Below are 13,629 nucleotides of genomic sequence, written 5' to 3'. Positions count from 1 at the left end.
ACTGGTGATCTCCCTAGGACCTTCATCATTAAACGCTAAGGTTTAAGAATTCGCCCGTGTGCTATCATCATTTCATCCTCTGGAGAGCTCTCTGTCCCAGCATCATCTATGGTCTATCCTCTTTCTTGAGTTAAATTCTTCTCTCTGACTCATTGAAAGAAACTGTATTTGCTCTTGTGGTCTCACATGTAATACTCTTCAATTTCTCTGCATTTTGAAGACTACTTTATCACTATAGTACTAATATTCTTCCCCACTTTGTAGACTCTCCCGGTATTATTTGAACCATGTTTCAGCTTAGGAAAAGAAGCTAATTACTTCCTAAAATAAAATTGTTAATACTTCCAGTTATCTGTGCAATTGGGAGTGCAGGGGATATGGAATAATTTTGAATGAGGTGGTTTTTACAAAATCATTGCATTTTTTTTACAGCTACCTGCTCTAAAATTAGTGAACAACTTAATCAAAATTCTAGGGCACCTATTATAATGATTAATAGTCATTAATTAAATAATTTATTGTTCTCTAATGCTGTGTGAGACAAAATGTGAGGCACTGGGAATTCAACTAATTGAGAGGACATAATTTCTGCCCCCATGGAGTTGAAATACATGTAGACACGTAAATAAACAAATCAAGGTCACTAAGTGATAGGTGCAGGACAGGTGCCAAATAATAGGTAAAGTGAAGGGGAGAGCGATTACCTCCACATCTGGGGAAGAACTGTTTTCAGAGCAGAGTGAATGATGATATTGAGCTGAGATTTGATGAATGGGTGGGAGAGTCCTGGGCAGACCCTGGTGGGAAGAGGAAGGGCATTGAACAGGGCACTGTGGTGTGGAGGGCAACAGAAATGGTAGCAAATGAGACTGGAGAAAACAGATAAGGTTAGAACTACATCCTGTGGGCAAACAGAAGCAACAAGGTTTGGTTTCTTTGTTTGTTTTACAATAAACTGCATATATTTACAGTGTACAATTTGATATATTTTTTCTTATTAGTGATGTATATATGGCAATCCTAATCTCTTAAGTCATCCCACCCCAAGTCTCCCCCCGCCACCCCACTTCCCCCCCTTGGTGTCCATACATTTCTCCTCTACATCTGTGTCTCTGTTTCTGCCTTGCAAACCAGTGGATCTGTACCATTTTTCTAGATTCCGCATATATGCATTAATATACAATATTTGTTTTTCTCTTTCTGACTTACTTCACTCTGCACGACAGTCTCTAGGTCCATCCATGTCTCTACAGATGACCCAATTTTGTTCCTTTTTATGGATGAGTAATATTCCATTGTATATATGTACCATCTCCTTTGTATCCATTCATCTGTTGATGGATATTTAGGTTGCTTCCATGACCTGGCTATTGTAAATAGTGCTGCAGTGAACATTGGGGTGCATGTGTCTTTTTGAATTATGGTGTTCTTTGGGTGTATGCCCAGTAATGGGATTGCTGGGTCATATGGTAATTCCACTTTTAGTTTTTTAAGGAACCTCCATACTGTTCTCCATAGTGGCTGTATCAATTTACATTCCCACCAACAGTGCAAGAGCGTTCCCTCTTCTCCACACCCTCTCCAACATTTACTGTTTGTAGATTTTCTGATGATGCCCATTCTAACCGGTGTGAGATGATACCTCATTGTACTTTTGATTTGCATTTCTCTAATAATTAGTTATGTTAAGCAGCTTTTCATGTGCCTCTTGGCCATCTGTATGCCTTCTTTGGAGAAATGCCTATTTAGGTCTTCTGCCCACTTTTTGCTTGGGTTGTTTGTTTTTTTGATATTGAGCTGCATAAACTGTTTATGTATTTTGGAGATTAATCCTTTGTCTGTTGATTCATTTGCAAATATTTTCTCCCATTCTGCGGGTTGTCTTTTTGTCTTGTTTATAGTTTCCTTTGCTGTGCAAAAGCTTTGAAGTTTCATTAGGTCCCACTTATTTATTTTTGTTTTTATTTCCATTACTCTAGGAGGTGGGTCAAAAAAGCTTTCTGTGATTTATGTCAAAGAGTGTTCGTCCTGTGTTTTCCTTGAGGATGTTTATAGTGTCTGACCTTACATTTCGGTCCTTAATCCATTTGGAGTTTATTTTTGTGTATGGTGTTAGGGAGTGTTCTAATTTCATTGTTTTACGTGTAGCTGTCCAGTTTTCCCAGCACCACTTATTGAAGAGGCTGTCTTTTCTCCACTGTATTTCCTTGCCCCTTTGTCATAGATTAGTTGACCATAGGGGTGTGGGTTTGTCTCTGGGCTTTCTATCCTATTCCATTGATGTATATTTCTGTTTTTGTGCCAGTACCATATTGTCTTGATTACTGTAGCTTTATAGTATAGTCTAAAGTCAGGGAGTCTAATTCCTCCAGCTCTGTTTTTTTTCTCAAGATTGCTTTGGCTATTTGGAGTTTTTTGTGTCTGCAAACAAATTTTAGGATTTTTTGTTCTAGTCCTGTGAAAAATGCCATTGGTAATTTGATAGGGATTGCATTGAATCTGTAGATTGCTTTGGGTTGTATAGTCATTTCCACAATATTGATTCTTCCAATCCAAGAACATGGTATATCTCTCCATCTGTTTGTGTCATCTTTGATTTCTTTCATCAGTGTCTTATAGTTTTCTGAGTACAGCTCTTTTACCTCCTTAGTTAGGTTTATTCTTAGGTATTTTATTCTTTTTGTTGCAATGGTGAATGGGATTGTTTCCTTAATTTCTGTTTTTGGTCTTTCATTGTTAGTGTATAGAAATGCAGGAGATTTCTGTGTGTTCATTTTGTATCCTGCAACTTTACCAAATTCATTGATTACCTCTAGTAGTTTTCTGGTGGCATCTTTAGGATTTTCTATGTATAGTATCATGTCATCTTCAAACAGTGACAGTTTTATTTCTTCTTTTCCAATTTGGATTCCTTTTCTTTCTTTTTCTTCTCTGATTGCTGTGGCAAGGACTTCCAAAACTATGTTGAATAGTAGTGGAGAGAGTAGACATCCTTGTCTTGTTCCTGATCTTAGAAGGAATGCTTTCAGTTTTTCACCATTGAGAATGATGTTTGTAGTGAGTTTGTCATATATGGCCTTAACTAAATTGAGGTAGGTTCACACTAAGCCCACTTTCTAGAGAGTTTTTATCATAAATGCGTGTTGAATTTTGTCAAAAGCTTTTTCTGCATCTATTGAGATGATCATATGGTTTTTATTCTTCAATTTGTTAATATGGTGTATCACATTGATTTGTGCATATTGAAGAATCCTTGCATCCCTGGGATAAACCCCACTTGATCATGGTTTATGATCCTTTTTATGTGTTGTTGGATTCTGTTGGCTAGTATTTTGTGGAGGTTTTTTGCATCTATGTTCATCAGTGATATTGGTCTGTAATTTTTTTTTGTAATACCTTTATCTGGTTTTGGTATCAGAGTGATTGATGGTGGCCTCATAGAATGAGTTTGGGAGTGTTCCTTCCTCTGCAATTTTTTGGAAGAGTTTGAGAAGGATGGGTTTTAGCTTTTCTCCAAATGTTTGATAGAATTCACCTGTGACGCCATCTAGTCCTGGACTTTTGTTTGTTGGAAGATTTTTAATCACAGGTTCAATATCATTACTTGTGATTGCTCTGTTCATATTTTCTATTTCTTCCTGATTCAATCTTGGAAGGTTATACCTTTCTAAGAATCTGTCCATTTCTTTCAGGTTGTCCATTTTATTGGCATATAATTAATTGCTTGTAGTAGTCTCTTATGATGTTTTTTATTTCTGTGATGTTCATTGTAACTTCTCCTGTTTTATTTCTAATTTTATTGATTTGCATTCTCACTCTCTTTTTCTTGATAAGTCTGGCTAAAGGTTTATCAATTTTGTGTATCTTCTCAAAGAATCAGCTTTTAGTTTTATTGATCTTTGCTATTGTTTTCTTTATTTCTATTTCATTTATTTCTGTTCTGATCTTTATGAGTTCTTTCCTTCTGCTAACTTTAGGTTTTGTTTGTTCTTTCTCTAGTTGCTTTAGGTGTAAGCTTAGATTATTTATTTGGGATTTTTCTTGTTTTTTGAGGTAGGATTGTATTGCTGTAAACTTCCCTCTTAAAACTGCTTTTGGAACTTCCCTAGTGGCATAGTGGTTAAGAATCCACCTGCCAATGCAGGAGACATGGGTTCGATCCCTGGTCCGGGAAGATTCCACATGCTGTGGAATAACTAAGCCCGTGAGCCACAACTACTGAGCCCATGTGCCACAACTACTAAAGCCTTTGTGCCTAGGGCCTATACTCCACAACAAGAGAAGCCACCGTGAGCATCCAGCACACCACAATGAAGAGTAGCCCCCGCTCACCACAACTAGAGAAAGCCTGTGTGCAGCAACGAAGACCCAACGCAGCCAAAACTTTATTTATTTATTTATTTATTTATTTATTTATTTATTTATTTATTTGAAACTGCTTTAGTTGCATCCCATAGGTTTTGGATCACTGTGTTTTCATTGTCATTTGTCTCTAGATATTTTTTGATTTCCTCTTTGATTTCTTCAGTGATCTCTTGGTTATTTAGTAGCGTGTTGTTTAGCCTCCATGTGTTTGTGTTTTTTAGTTTTTTTCTCCTGTAATTGATTTCTAATATCATAGCATTGTAGTCAGAAAAGATGCTTGATATGATTTCAGTTTTCTTAAATTTACCGAGGCTTGATTTGTGACCCAAGATGTGATCTACCCTGGAGAATGTTCCAAGTGCACTTGAGAAGTGCACTGCTGCTCTCAGATGGAATGTCCTATAAATACCAATTAAATCTCTCTGGTCTAGTGTGTCATTTAAAGCTTGTGTTTGCTTATTAATTTTCCGTCTGGATGATCTGTCCATTGGTGTAAGTGGGGTGTTAACTCCCTCACTATTATTGTGTTACTGTCAATTTCCTCTTTTATAGTTGTTAGCATTTACCTTATGTATTGAGGTGCTCCAATGTTGGGTGCATATATATTTATAGTTGTTATATCTTCTTGGATTGATCCCTTGATCATTATGTAATGTTGTTCCTTGTCTCTTGCAACATTCTTTATTTTAAAGTCTATTTTATCTGATATAAGTGTTGCTACTCCAGCTTTCTTTTGATTTCCATTTGCATGGAATATCTTTTTCCATCCCCTCACTTTCAGTCTGTATGTGTCCCTAGGTCTGAATTGGGTCTCTTGTAGACAGCATATATATATGGGTCCTGTTTTTGTATCCATTCAGCCAGTCTGTGTCTTTTGGTTGGAGCACTTAATCCAGTTACATTCAAGGTAACTATCGATATGTATGTTCCTATTACCATTTTGTTAATTATTTTGGGTTTGTTTTTGTAGGTTCTTTTCTACTGTTGTGTTTCCCACTTACAGAAGTTCCTTTAGCATTTGTTGTAGGGCTGATTTGGTGATGCTGAATTCTCTTAGCTTTTGCTTGTCTGTAAAGCTTTTGATTTCTCAGTCAAATCTGAATGAGATCCTTGATGGGTAGAGTATTCTTGGTTGTAAGTTCTTCCCTTTCATCACTTTAATATATCATGCCACTCCCTTCTGGCTTTCACAGTTTCTGCTGTTAACCTCATAGGAGTTCCCTTGTATGTTATTTATCATTTTTCCCTTGTTGCTTTAATAATTTTTCTTTGTCTTTAATTTTTGTCAATTTGATTATTATGTGTCTTGGCATGTTTCTCCTTGGGTTTATTCTGCCTGGGACTCTCTGCACTTCCTGAACTTGGGTAGCTATTTCCTTTCCCATGTTAGGGGAGTTTTCGACTATAATCTCTTCCAATATTTTCTCAGGTCCTTTCTCTCTCTCTTCTCCTTCTGGGACCCTTATAATGCGATTGTTGGTGTGTTTAATGTTGTCCCAGAGGTCTTTTAGGCTGTCTTCATTTCTTTTCATTCTTTTTTCTTTATTCTGTTCCATGGCAGTGATTTCCACCATTCTGTCTTCTGGGTACATATCCGTTCTTCTGCCTCAGTTATTCTGCTATTGATTTCTTCTAGTGTATTTTTCACTTCAGTTATTGTGTTGTTCATATTTGTTTGTTCTTTAATTATTCTTCTTGTTCTTTAATTCTTTGTTAAAAATTTCTTGCATCTTCTCCATTCTTCTTCCAAGGTCCTGGATCATCATTATTCTGAATTCTTTTTCTGGAAGATTGCCTTTCTCCACTTCATTTAGTTGTTTTCCTGGGGTTTTATCATGTTCCTTCATCTGGTACAAAGTCCTCTGTCTTTTCATTTTGTCTATCTTTCTGTGGTTATGGTTTTCATTCCACAGGCTGCAGGATTATAGTTCTTCTTGCTACTGCTTTATGCCCTCTGGTGGATGAGCCTCTCTGAGAGGCTTGTGCATAGTTCTTGATAGGAGGGACTGGTGGTGGGTAGAGCTGGATGTTGCTCTGGTGGGCAGAACTCAGTAAAACTTTAATCCTCTTGTCTGCTGGTGGGTGGGGCTGAGTTCCCTCCCTGTTCATTGTTTGGCCTGAGGCTACCCAGCACTGGTGCTTACAGGCTTTTTGGTGGAGCTAATGGCAGATTCAGGAGGGCCACACCAATGAGTACTTTCCAGAACTTCTGCCACCAGTGTTCTTATCCCTGTGGTGAGCCACATCCCTGTGGTGAGCCACATCCTGCCTCTGCAAGAGACCCTCCAACACTAGCAGGTAGGTCTGGTTTAGTCTCCTGTGGGGTCACTACTCCTTCCCTCTGGGTCCTGGTGCACACACTACTTTGTGTGTGCCCTCCAAGACTGTAGTCTCTGTTTCCACCAGTCCTGTGGAAGTCCTGCAGTCAAATCCCACTGGTCTTCAAAGTCTGATTCTCTAGGGATTCCTCCTCCCATTGCTGGACCCCCAGGTTGGGAAGCCTGACATAGGACTCAGAACCCTCACTCTAGTGGGTGGACTTCTGTGGTATAATTGTTCTCCAGTTTGTGAGTCTCCCACCTAGTGATTATGGAATTTGATTTTATCATGATTGTGCCCCTCCTACCATCTCATTGTGGCTTCTCCTTTGTCTTTGGGTGTAGGGTATCTTTTTTGGTGAGTTCCAGTGTCTTCCCGTCAATGATTGTTCAGCAGTTAGTTGTGATTCTGGTGCTCTCACAGGAGGGAGTGAGAGCATGTCCTCCTACTCCACCATCTAGTCCCACTTTCTTGGCAACAAGGTTTTACATAATGAAATACATTTTCCCTCAGTATCCACAGGGGGTTGGTTCCAGGAACCCCTGCTGATACCAAAATCTGAGAATGCTCAAGTCTCTTACAGACACCCACTATATTCACCCATGGTTGGTTAAATCCACAGGTGCAGAAACTTGAATACAGGGTTCAGACCGTAATATGGTCAAATCTGTGATATGAATGTGCAAGCAGAGAAGTCATTTAAGAAGTTATTACAGTGTTAAAACAAGAGCTGTTGGAAGCCATAGCAGTCAAAAGGGAAAGAAGGAAGTGGTTATATCTGAGTCCCTCAAACATTTATTGGGGTGGTAATGCATTAAGGGAGAGCAAGAAGTCAAGGGTGACCCCTTCCCCAGAATTCATTTCTGGGTAACTATATACATGGTGATTCTGACAACCCCAAGAGGGACTGTAGGAGGAAGAGCAGGTTAGTAGTTAATTTGGTCGGATTATTATGGGAGGGCTTTGGAAAGATACTGAGTTCTACTTTGAACATACTTGCTTTGATACAGGATAGCCAAGTGAAGATTTCCAGTATATAATTAAGGCAGTCTGGTGCTTAGGCTTAGAAATATAAACAGGGGAGTCACTAGCATAGGATTGAGTCAGTTTTGCATTCTGGCTGGCTGTATTTCAGGTACTATGCTAAGAATGACACAATAAAGATGAATAACAAATGATCCCTCTCTGGAGTCTAGTAAGGAACAAAGACACGATAATTTATGTCTTATTCTTCTAATATGTCAGCTATATGAATCTTATTCATATAAAGTATTTATTCTCTATACTAAACCCTTGTCAATACAGACTCTGCTTACCTTTCAGCCACATTATTATTTTAAATAACTCTTTTGATCATTCTTAAGACTAACAACTACCCAAGAAATGAATTACTAATATGATATACTTTTTGGTCCCAAGGATATAAGAATAAACAGTTTATTCCAGCTGGAAAAATCATATAGCTTAAATTTTCTACATCTTATAGTATGCCATCTATATCACACTTTGTGAAGGACAAGTTAGTTATACTTCTTGAATCAAGGAAGATTTGGCAGCTCTGGTGTCATTTAGTTAGGAGACCTATTCAAAAGAGCTCTTACTTTTTCCCCTTTAAGCTATCAACTCCCTTTGAAAAGTAAATGTATCACATAAGGACAGTTGGCTTATTTGTAAGAAATGATGGTTGAAAAAATGGTGTCATGTAAAAGTCTCTGTATTTACTTTGAAATTCAAGAATTATCTGACGAGAAAAAAAGACTTTTCTGTACCCTTGTTTAAATAAATTATAGAGACTGTGGCATCAACATGCATAAAATTATTTTATGAAACCCAACGTGAGAATGTTCTGTAACTTTCATCCCCAGTTAAGTAGCACGTATTTGGCTACCAGTCCATGCTTTGAGCAAGGGGCATATACAAAGAATAACTTAAAGATTCTGCTATCTCTTGGAAAAAGAAAACATCAAATAGACAGTTTTTCAGAAATGTGTTGAATTGTATTCATAACCTTTTTTAAAATGGATATGTTCACATAATGCATACAGCTCTAAGGTCCTATGATTTCTACAGAATAGAAAATGTCAATTGCATTATTGGAAGTTCTTCAAATGACATCTCTCTTTTTTCTGTTATCATTAAACAGGGAAGGCCATGGTAAAATTTCAGTATTTGCTGTCAAAATGGCTTTAGCCACATTGTGTGGCGGGAAGATCATGGACAAATTAAGATGTAAGTTATTCTCTGCATCTCTGTTTTGCTTACCCCTCCCATATACGGTGTTTTCCTCTACCCCCTTCCTGCCAGATCCCCCTGACCATTTATGGCTTTCCTGATTCTATGAGAGTTGTTTGAAATATAATCTTCATTGGTCTTTGGATTTTGTCCTATAAATATTTCCATATTAGATAAATGCCAATGAAATGAATGTTTTCCTTGTACATATGGATTATTATTTTTTATAACCTGTTAAGGGTCACCAGTTAGACTGTTCATGATACTGAAGTAAGCTATACATTCTTTCACATTCATTGTACTGAACTGCCTCACAGGCTTAAGTCCATCACCATAGGGAGATGAAGTTCATGTTGGGCAACCTTCCCTTTTGCGATCATCTCAAGCCAAAGATCCCAGCACACTTCCTCATTCTTCTCAGCCAATGCTGTTCAAATCACTGGACACTCCAAAGTTTCCGAAGTGGACATTGCCATGGTGTAGGCATAGGAATTACATACAGAAACTATAGACTGAGAATTAACTGATGCCAATAAAGACATGATAGCTAAAGTGCATTGAGTGATTATGGGCCTTTTGTGTACATTTTGTCACTAAATGTGGTAGTTTTTAAACCAACAAAGCAGTGAGAGTTCTTTTGGTTTGTTTGCATATTTTAGATAAAGAAGCTGAGACTTAGAGAGTTAATTACAGATGGTGTCAGAAATCGAACCCTGACTTTTCCCCGTACGCCAGTGATTTTCAAATTTTAGTATGTATGGAATCACCTGGAGGGCTTTTTAAAAAATAGATTTCTGGATCTCATTTCCAGAATTTCTGACTCAGTAGGCCTAGAGTGGGGGTATAGCGGGCAAGAATTTTCATTTCTAACTAGTTTAAAATTATGTATATGTGGCTGTTTTGAAGAAAAATTGCCATGTAACCCTCTCCCTTCCCCTAAATATTTTGAGTCTGAGTTATAACGCCGTATGATAAAGAGCACTGTTGTGGAAACTGGGAGTCCCAGGTTGCAGGCCCAGCTGTGTGACTACTTTGCTGAGTTATTCTGTGGAAGTCACTTCACTTCGTTACTCCTCAGCTTCCTTCTCCATCCTAAATTTGGGGATTTCGTTAGATACCGGTAGGGTCCCTGCTGGCTGCAGGCATCTGTGACTCACAGCCTCTAGGCTCTTTTGTCACCGGCTGCCTGTCAGCTGCTGAATATAATCTCATGCTTCTTGATGCACCAACGGAGGAAGAATACAGAAAGATACAGAGGGGAAAAAAACCTTTATTCCTTTGGAATTTCCCCAGACATGCTCCAAGAAGAGTTACCTCATTGGAGCAGTAGATAAGGGAAGCTCCATGTAACCACACATCATCCCTCATTCCCAGGAACCTCCTTTCATGGACCAGCCAGGTGCAGTCAGGATTCAGAGAAGCCCAAGCAGACCCTAGGAGGTCTAGTTTAGTTTCTCTTCAGTCAGCCTGAAAAATGTAAAAACTTTAAAAATATCTACTTCAGTACTTGATTGAGGTTAACAGTGAAATTAGAAGGTGGAAGAAACAATGTCCTTTTAAAAATAATAATAACTTAGAGTCATTCCTAAGGCATTTCCTCCAGGGTTAGGCTGGGAAGAGAAAGTTTAGCAAAATGAACCAGGGCAGAAAAAACTCCTGAGGGCCTCGCCTACTGATCTCATGTCACCATTGGGTCACTTATGCTGAGGACAGTAGGTAAAGGTTTTTTTAAATCTTACAAAACTTTCCAAATACTTATTCAAAGTTAGGTACTCGGAAGAAAGTGTCCCTTAATGAAATAAGTTTAAGGAAAACTGAGAAAATCAGTTTTGTGCGCTTCAGAATTCCTCAGGGCCTCTCACGAACCAGGTAAATACTAGGCCATTAAGGGCCCAGGTGCTCTCCATCTTTCTACTCAGCTTTCCTCTGTGTCAGATCTTATCCTTCTCCTGAGGGTAAACGGGGTTACAGCAGTTTCAGGAGTTACACCCACTCCGGAGGCCCCCAACCCTTATGTCTCATGGCCAGGCTGGTATCACTGACCAATGACTACATCAGTCATTGCTGATGGGAAAGGGATGCCCATGGTGGTCATGGAGTCTTCCAGTGATTCTCACCTCCTTGGATGAGAAGGGCTGCTGCTTTCCCATAACCCAGGAAGAAATTTGGGACCAGTAAAGATGAAGGGAATGGTTGTTAGATAAGCAACAAACAACATCGGCACAGTTACAAAACTCAGGATTTAACTAAGTGTTTTAGCAAATCTTTACCCATTGTCGAATCCCTGAGTTTTCTCTCAAGTCCGGGAGTTCAAAGTAAACAATGGAACGGCTCCAGTGCTGTTTCCTCACCCATCCCATCATTCACCAAATACCCACGATCAGTGAGCAAAGCATGTATAGTCTCCAGTGGCCAAAGTCAACCCTCTGCAGCTCAGTGAAAGAAGTCACAGATGCACAAGTCCCACTGGAAGGGAAATGTGTTCTCCAGTCTGCAGAAATTAGCTTCAGAGTGTCACGAATCCCGTAGAAAAACAGACAGTGTGATCACGACACATCACGATGCCTTCTGGCAGAGCAGTGGACCTGAATGTGCCCCGGTTCTCTGACTGAAGAGTCACTCTTTGAATAATTAATCCCAAGGAGGTAGTTTTAATGGTTTCCAGGTAAGTCAGTTGAAAGCAATTTGGCCAAAAACAATTTAGCTAAAAGCACTTTGGTTGGAAGAACCTCTCCAAAATGCTAATTAATCAGAAATGAATATCCTTAGTCACCAATATTTCAGTGATAATCATTGACTGAATGAGCAAATATGAGCAAATCCACCCACAGACAGCCATGGTTGACTCTTGGTGAGCAGAAACGTGGGTTTTCTGTAGTCTTCTTTCATTGGCTTGCATTTAATCATAAAACAGGCAGAGTAATGATTTTATAATAAGCATTGCTTTAATAAGAAAAATAAAATGAAAGGATATGGAATGTCCTGGGATTTTCTTTCTTTAAATTCTAATTCACTTTAAGCCAACATGCCAACTGTGCTTGTTTGGCAGTTTTTCTATTTTTTGTGCATAGAGATGAAAGAGATTGAGTTCATTCCAGCTAGCCTCTTCATGTTGGAGAACACAGGGCAAGAGTATTTGACTGAAAATAATTTAGAAATTTTAAAAAGCAAAAAATTAGAAATTTTAAAGCTGGGTTTTAAAAGCTGCTTTTAAATGCATTAAATGGGACAACAACCCCCATGTTGCACCCAATTTACAGTACTCAGGTCCACCAGGGACCAATATGCAGGGTGTTCATCAGGTACCCCCAGGCAGCAGAGAGTGTGAGAGCGCCCCCTGCAGGCTTGGGACACAGCAACCTATACGTACATTGACGTAATATAATATACTCTGTTTCTGTCAAATTGTTCTTGGTCTGATTATAGCCTGTTAAGGATCTTAAGGAATTCTGAATCTAGTGCCATAAGCCTGGAAGGTCAGGTGCTATTCTAAAGCTTCTGGGGAGGGCTTGTTTTGTTTAAAAGACTAGCGTTATAGCAAACACCTTGTATTTCCTGTTTCTATTACTGAACAAGTTGTTCTGCCTCCAAGCCTACCTCCAGGGTAATATTTCTAACTCACTGGCCTGCCTTTAATTCTTCAGTATCTCCCTCATCACTAATTGTCCTTTATACTCGGCCTAGAAGTCCCCTCTGTAAGGACATCTTCCCTGACTCACTCCTCCCTCTGGGAACCCTCTCTCTGAGCCCCTGCTGCACCCTGTACACCCCACTGTCCCTGTACTCACAACACCTTGTCAATGTGTATGATGTCCTGTCATCCAGGATGTAATTAAGCACATCTCTGTCATCCCCAATAGACCAGGACCTCCCAGAGGAAAAGAACTATGTCCTAATTTTTCTGTATATCCATAGGTGAGCACAATTTCACGTTTGTTAGGGGCCAAGTTAATTTTAGTTTCATAAATCAATGAATGTAATTTCTTCTAAAGTATCACTGTAAGGTGCTGTAGGAAACACAAAGGTAATTTAGAATGTGATTTGGAACCTTATAGAGCAATCCTATTGGGGAGGCAGAGTCTCAACACACAAGGTAAATGGCAGAAAAGTGTGATATAAAGTTAGTAATAAAAATAGATGGCATTTCTGTACTGTATACTAGGTGCCGAGCATACATCTGAGTGCTTTTCATCTAGTAACTAGTTTAATACTTCAAATAGCCCTCTACATTGTATAGATACACATATATTTCACTTTATAAGCATATTACATATATATTAGTATCTGTATATATACACATACATATTAAAAAAAACAGAGGGCCCAAAATCAAGGTACAAACACATACCATGATGAGAGCTGAGTGGCCATTAACAGCCACCTCCCTTTAATCCCAGGGACTTAGCCCTACTTTGGCTATTGCTTAGTAGAACTTCATCAGTACAAATGAGTTTAATATTAGCTTCCAGTTTGTGAAAGGCCACTGTTGGTACCCCTTCTGCTTTTACTCTAATTAGAGATGTTTAAATTATTTCAGTGGGAGATTTGAAAAGCCTAAGCTACTTTTTCAAAATGTGCCCTGGCCTGGAAAATCCAAGCCTAGAAGATCATCAGGATGACCAAATGATCGTTAACCAACCTGCCTGCAAACAAACAAGATGGCAGCTCTAATAAGAAAGTACACTTACTTCTTTCTTTTTCCTCTTTTTGATT

The 13,629-nt window shown here is 38.8% G+C and overlaps 1 protein-coding gene across 19 annotated transcripts in view; it reads left to right on the top strand.

Moving 5' to 3' along the window:
- The window catches only part of DTNA (dystrobrevin alpha), a 280,503-nt gene that overhangs the window by 189,414 nt on the left and 77,460 nt on the right, over positions 1-13,629 (top strand). For all 19 annotated transcript variants that reach the window (XM_057698679.1, XM_057698696.1, XM_057698692.1 and 16 more), the window contains one exon: positions 8,828-8,913. In XM_057698679.1, the coding sequence (XP_057554662.1) occupies positions 8,828-8,913 (86 nt within the window). The remainder of the gene's footprint in view (positions 1-8,827; positions 8,914-13,629) is intronic.

The sequence above is a fragment of the Hippopotamus amphibius genome, chromosome 11, assembly GCF_030028045.1.
Source record: "Hippopotamus amphibius kiboko isolate mHipAmp2 chromosome 11, mHipAmp2.hap2, whole genome shotgun sequence".
Classification (NCBI taxonomy): domain Eukaryota; kingdom Metazoa; phylum Chordata; class Mammalia; order Artiodactyla; family Hippopotamidae; genus Hippopotamus; species Hippopotamus amphibius.
This window is presented reverse-complemented; position numbering and strand designations above follow the sequence as displayed.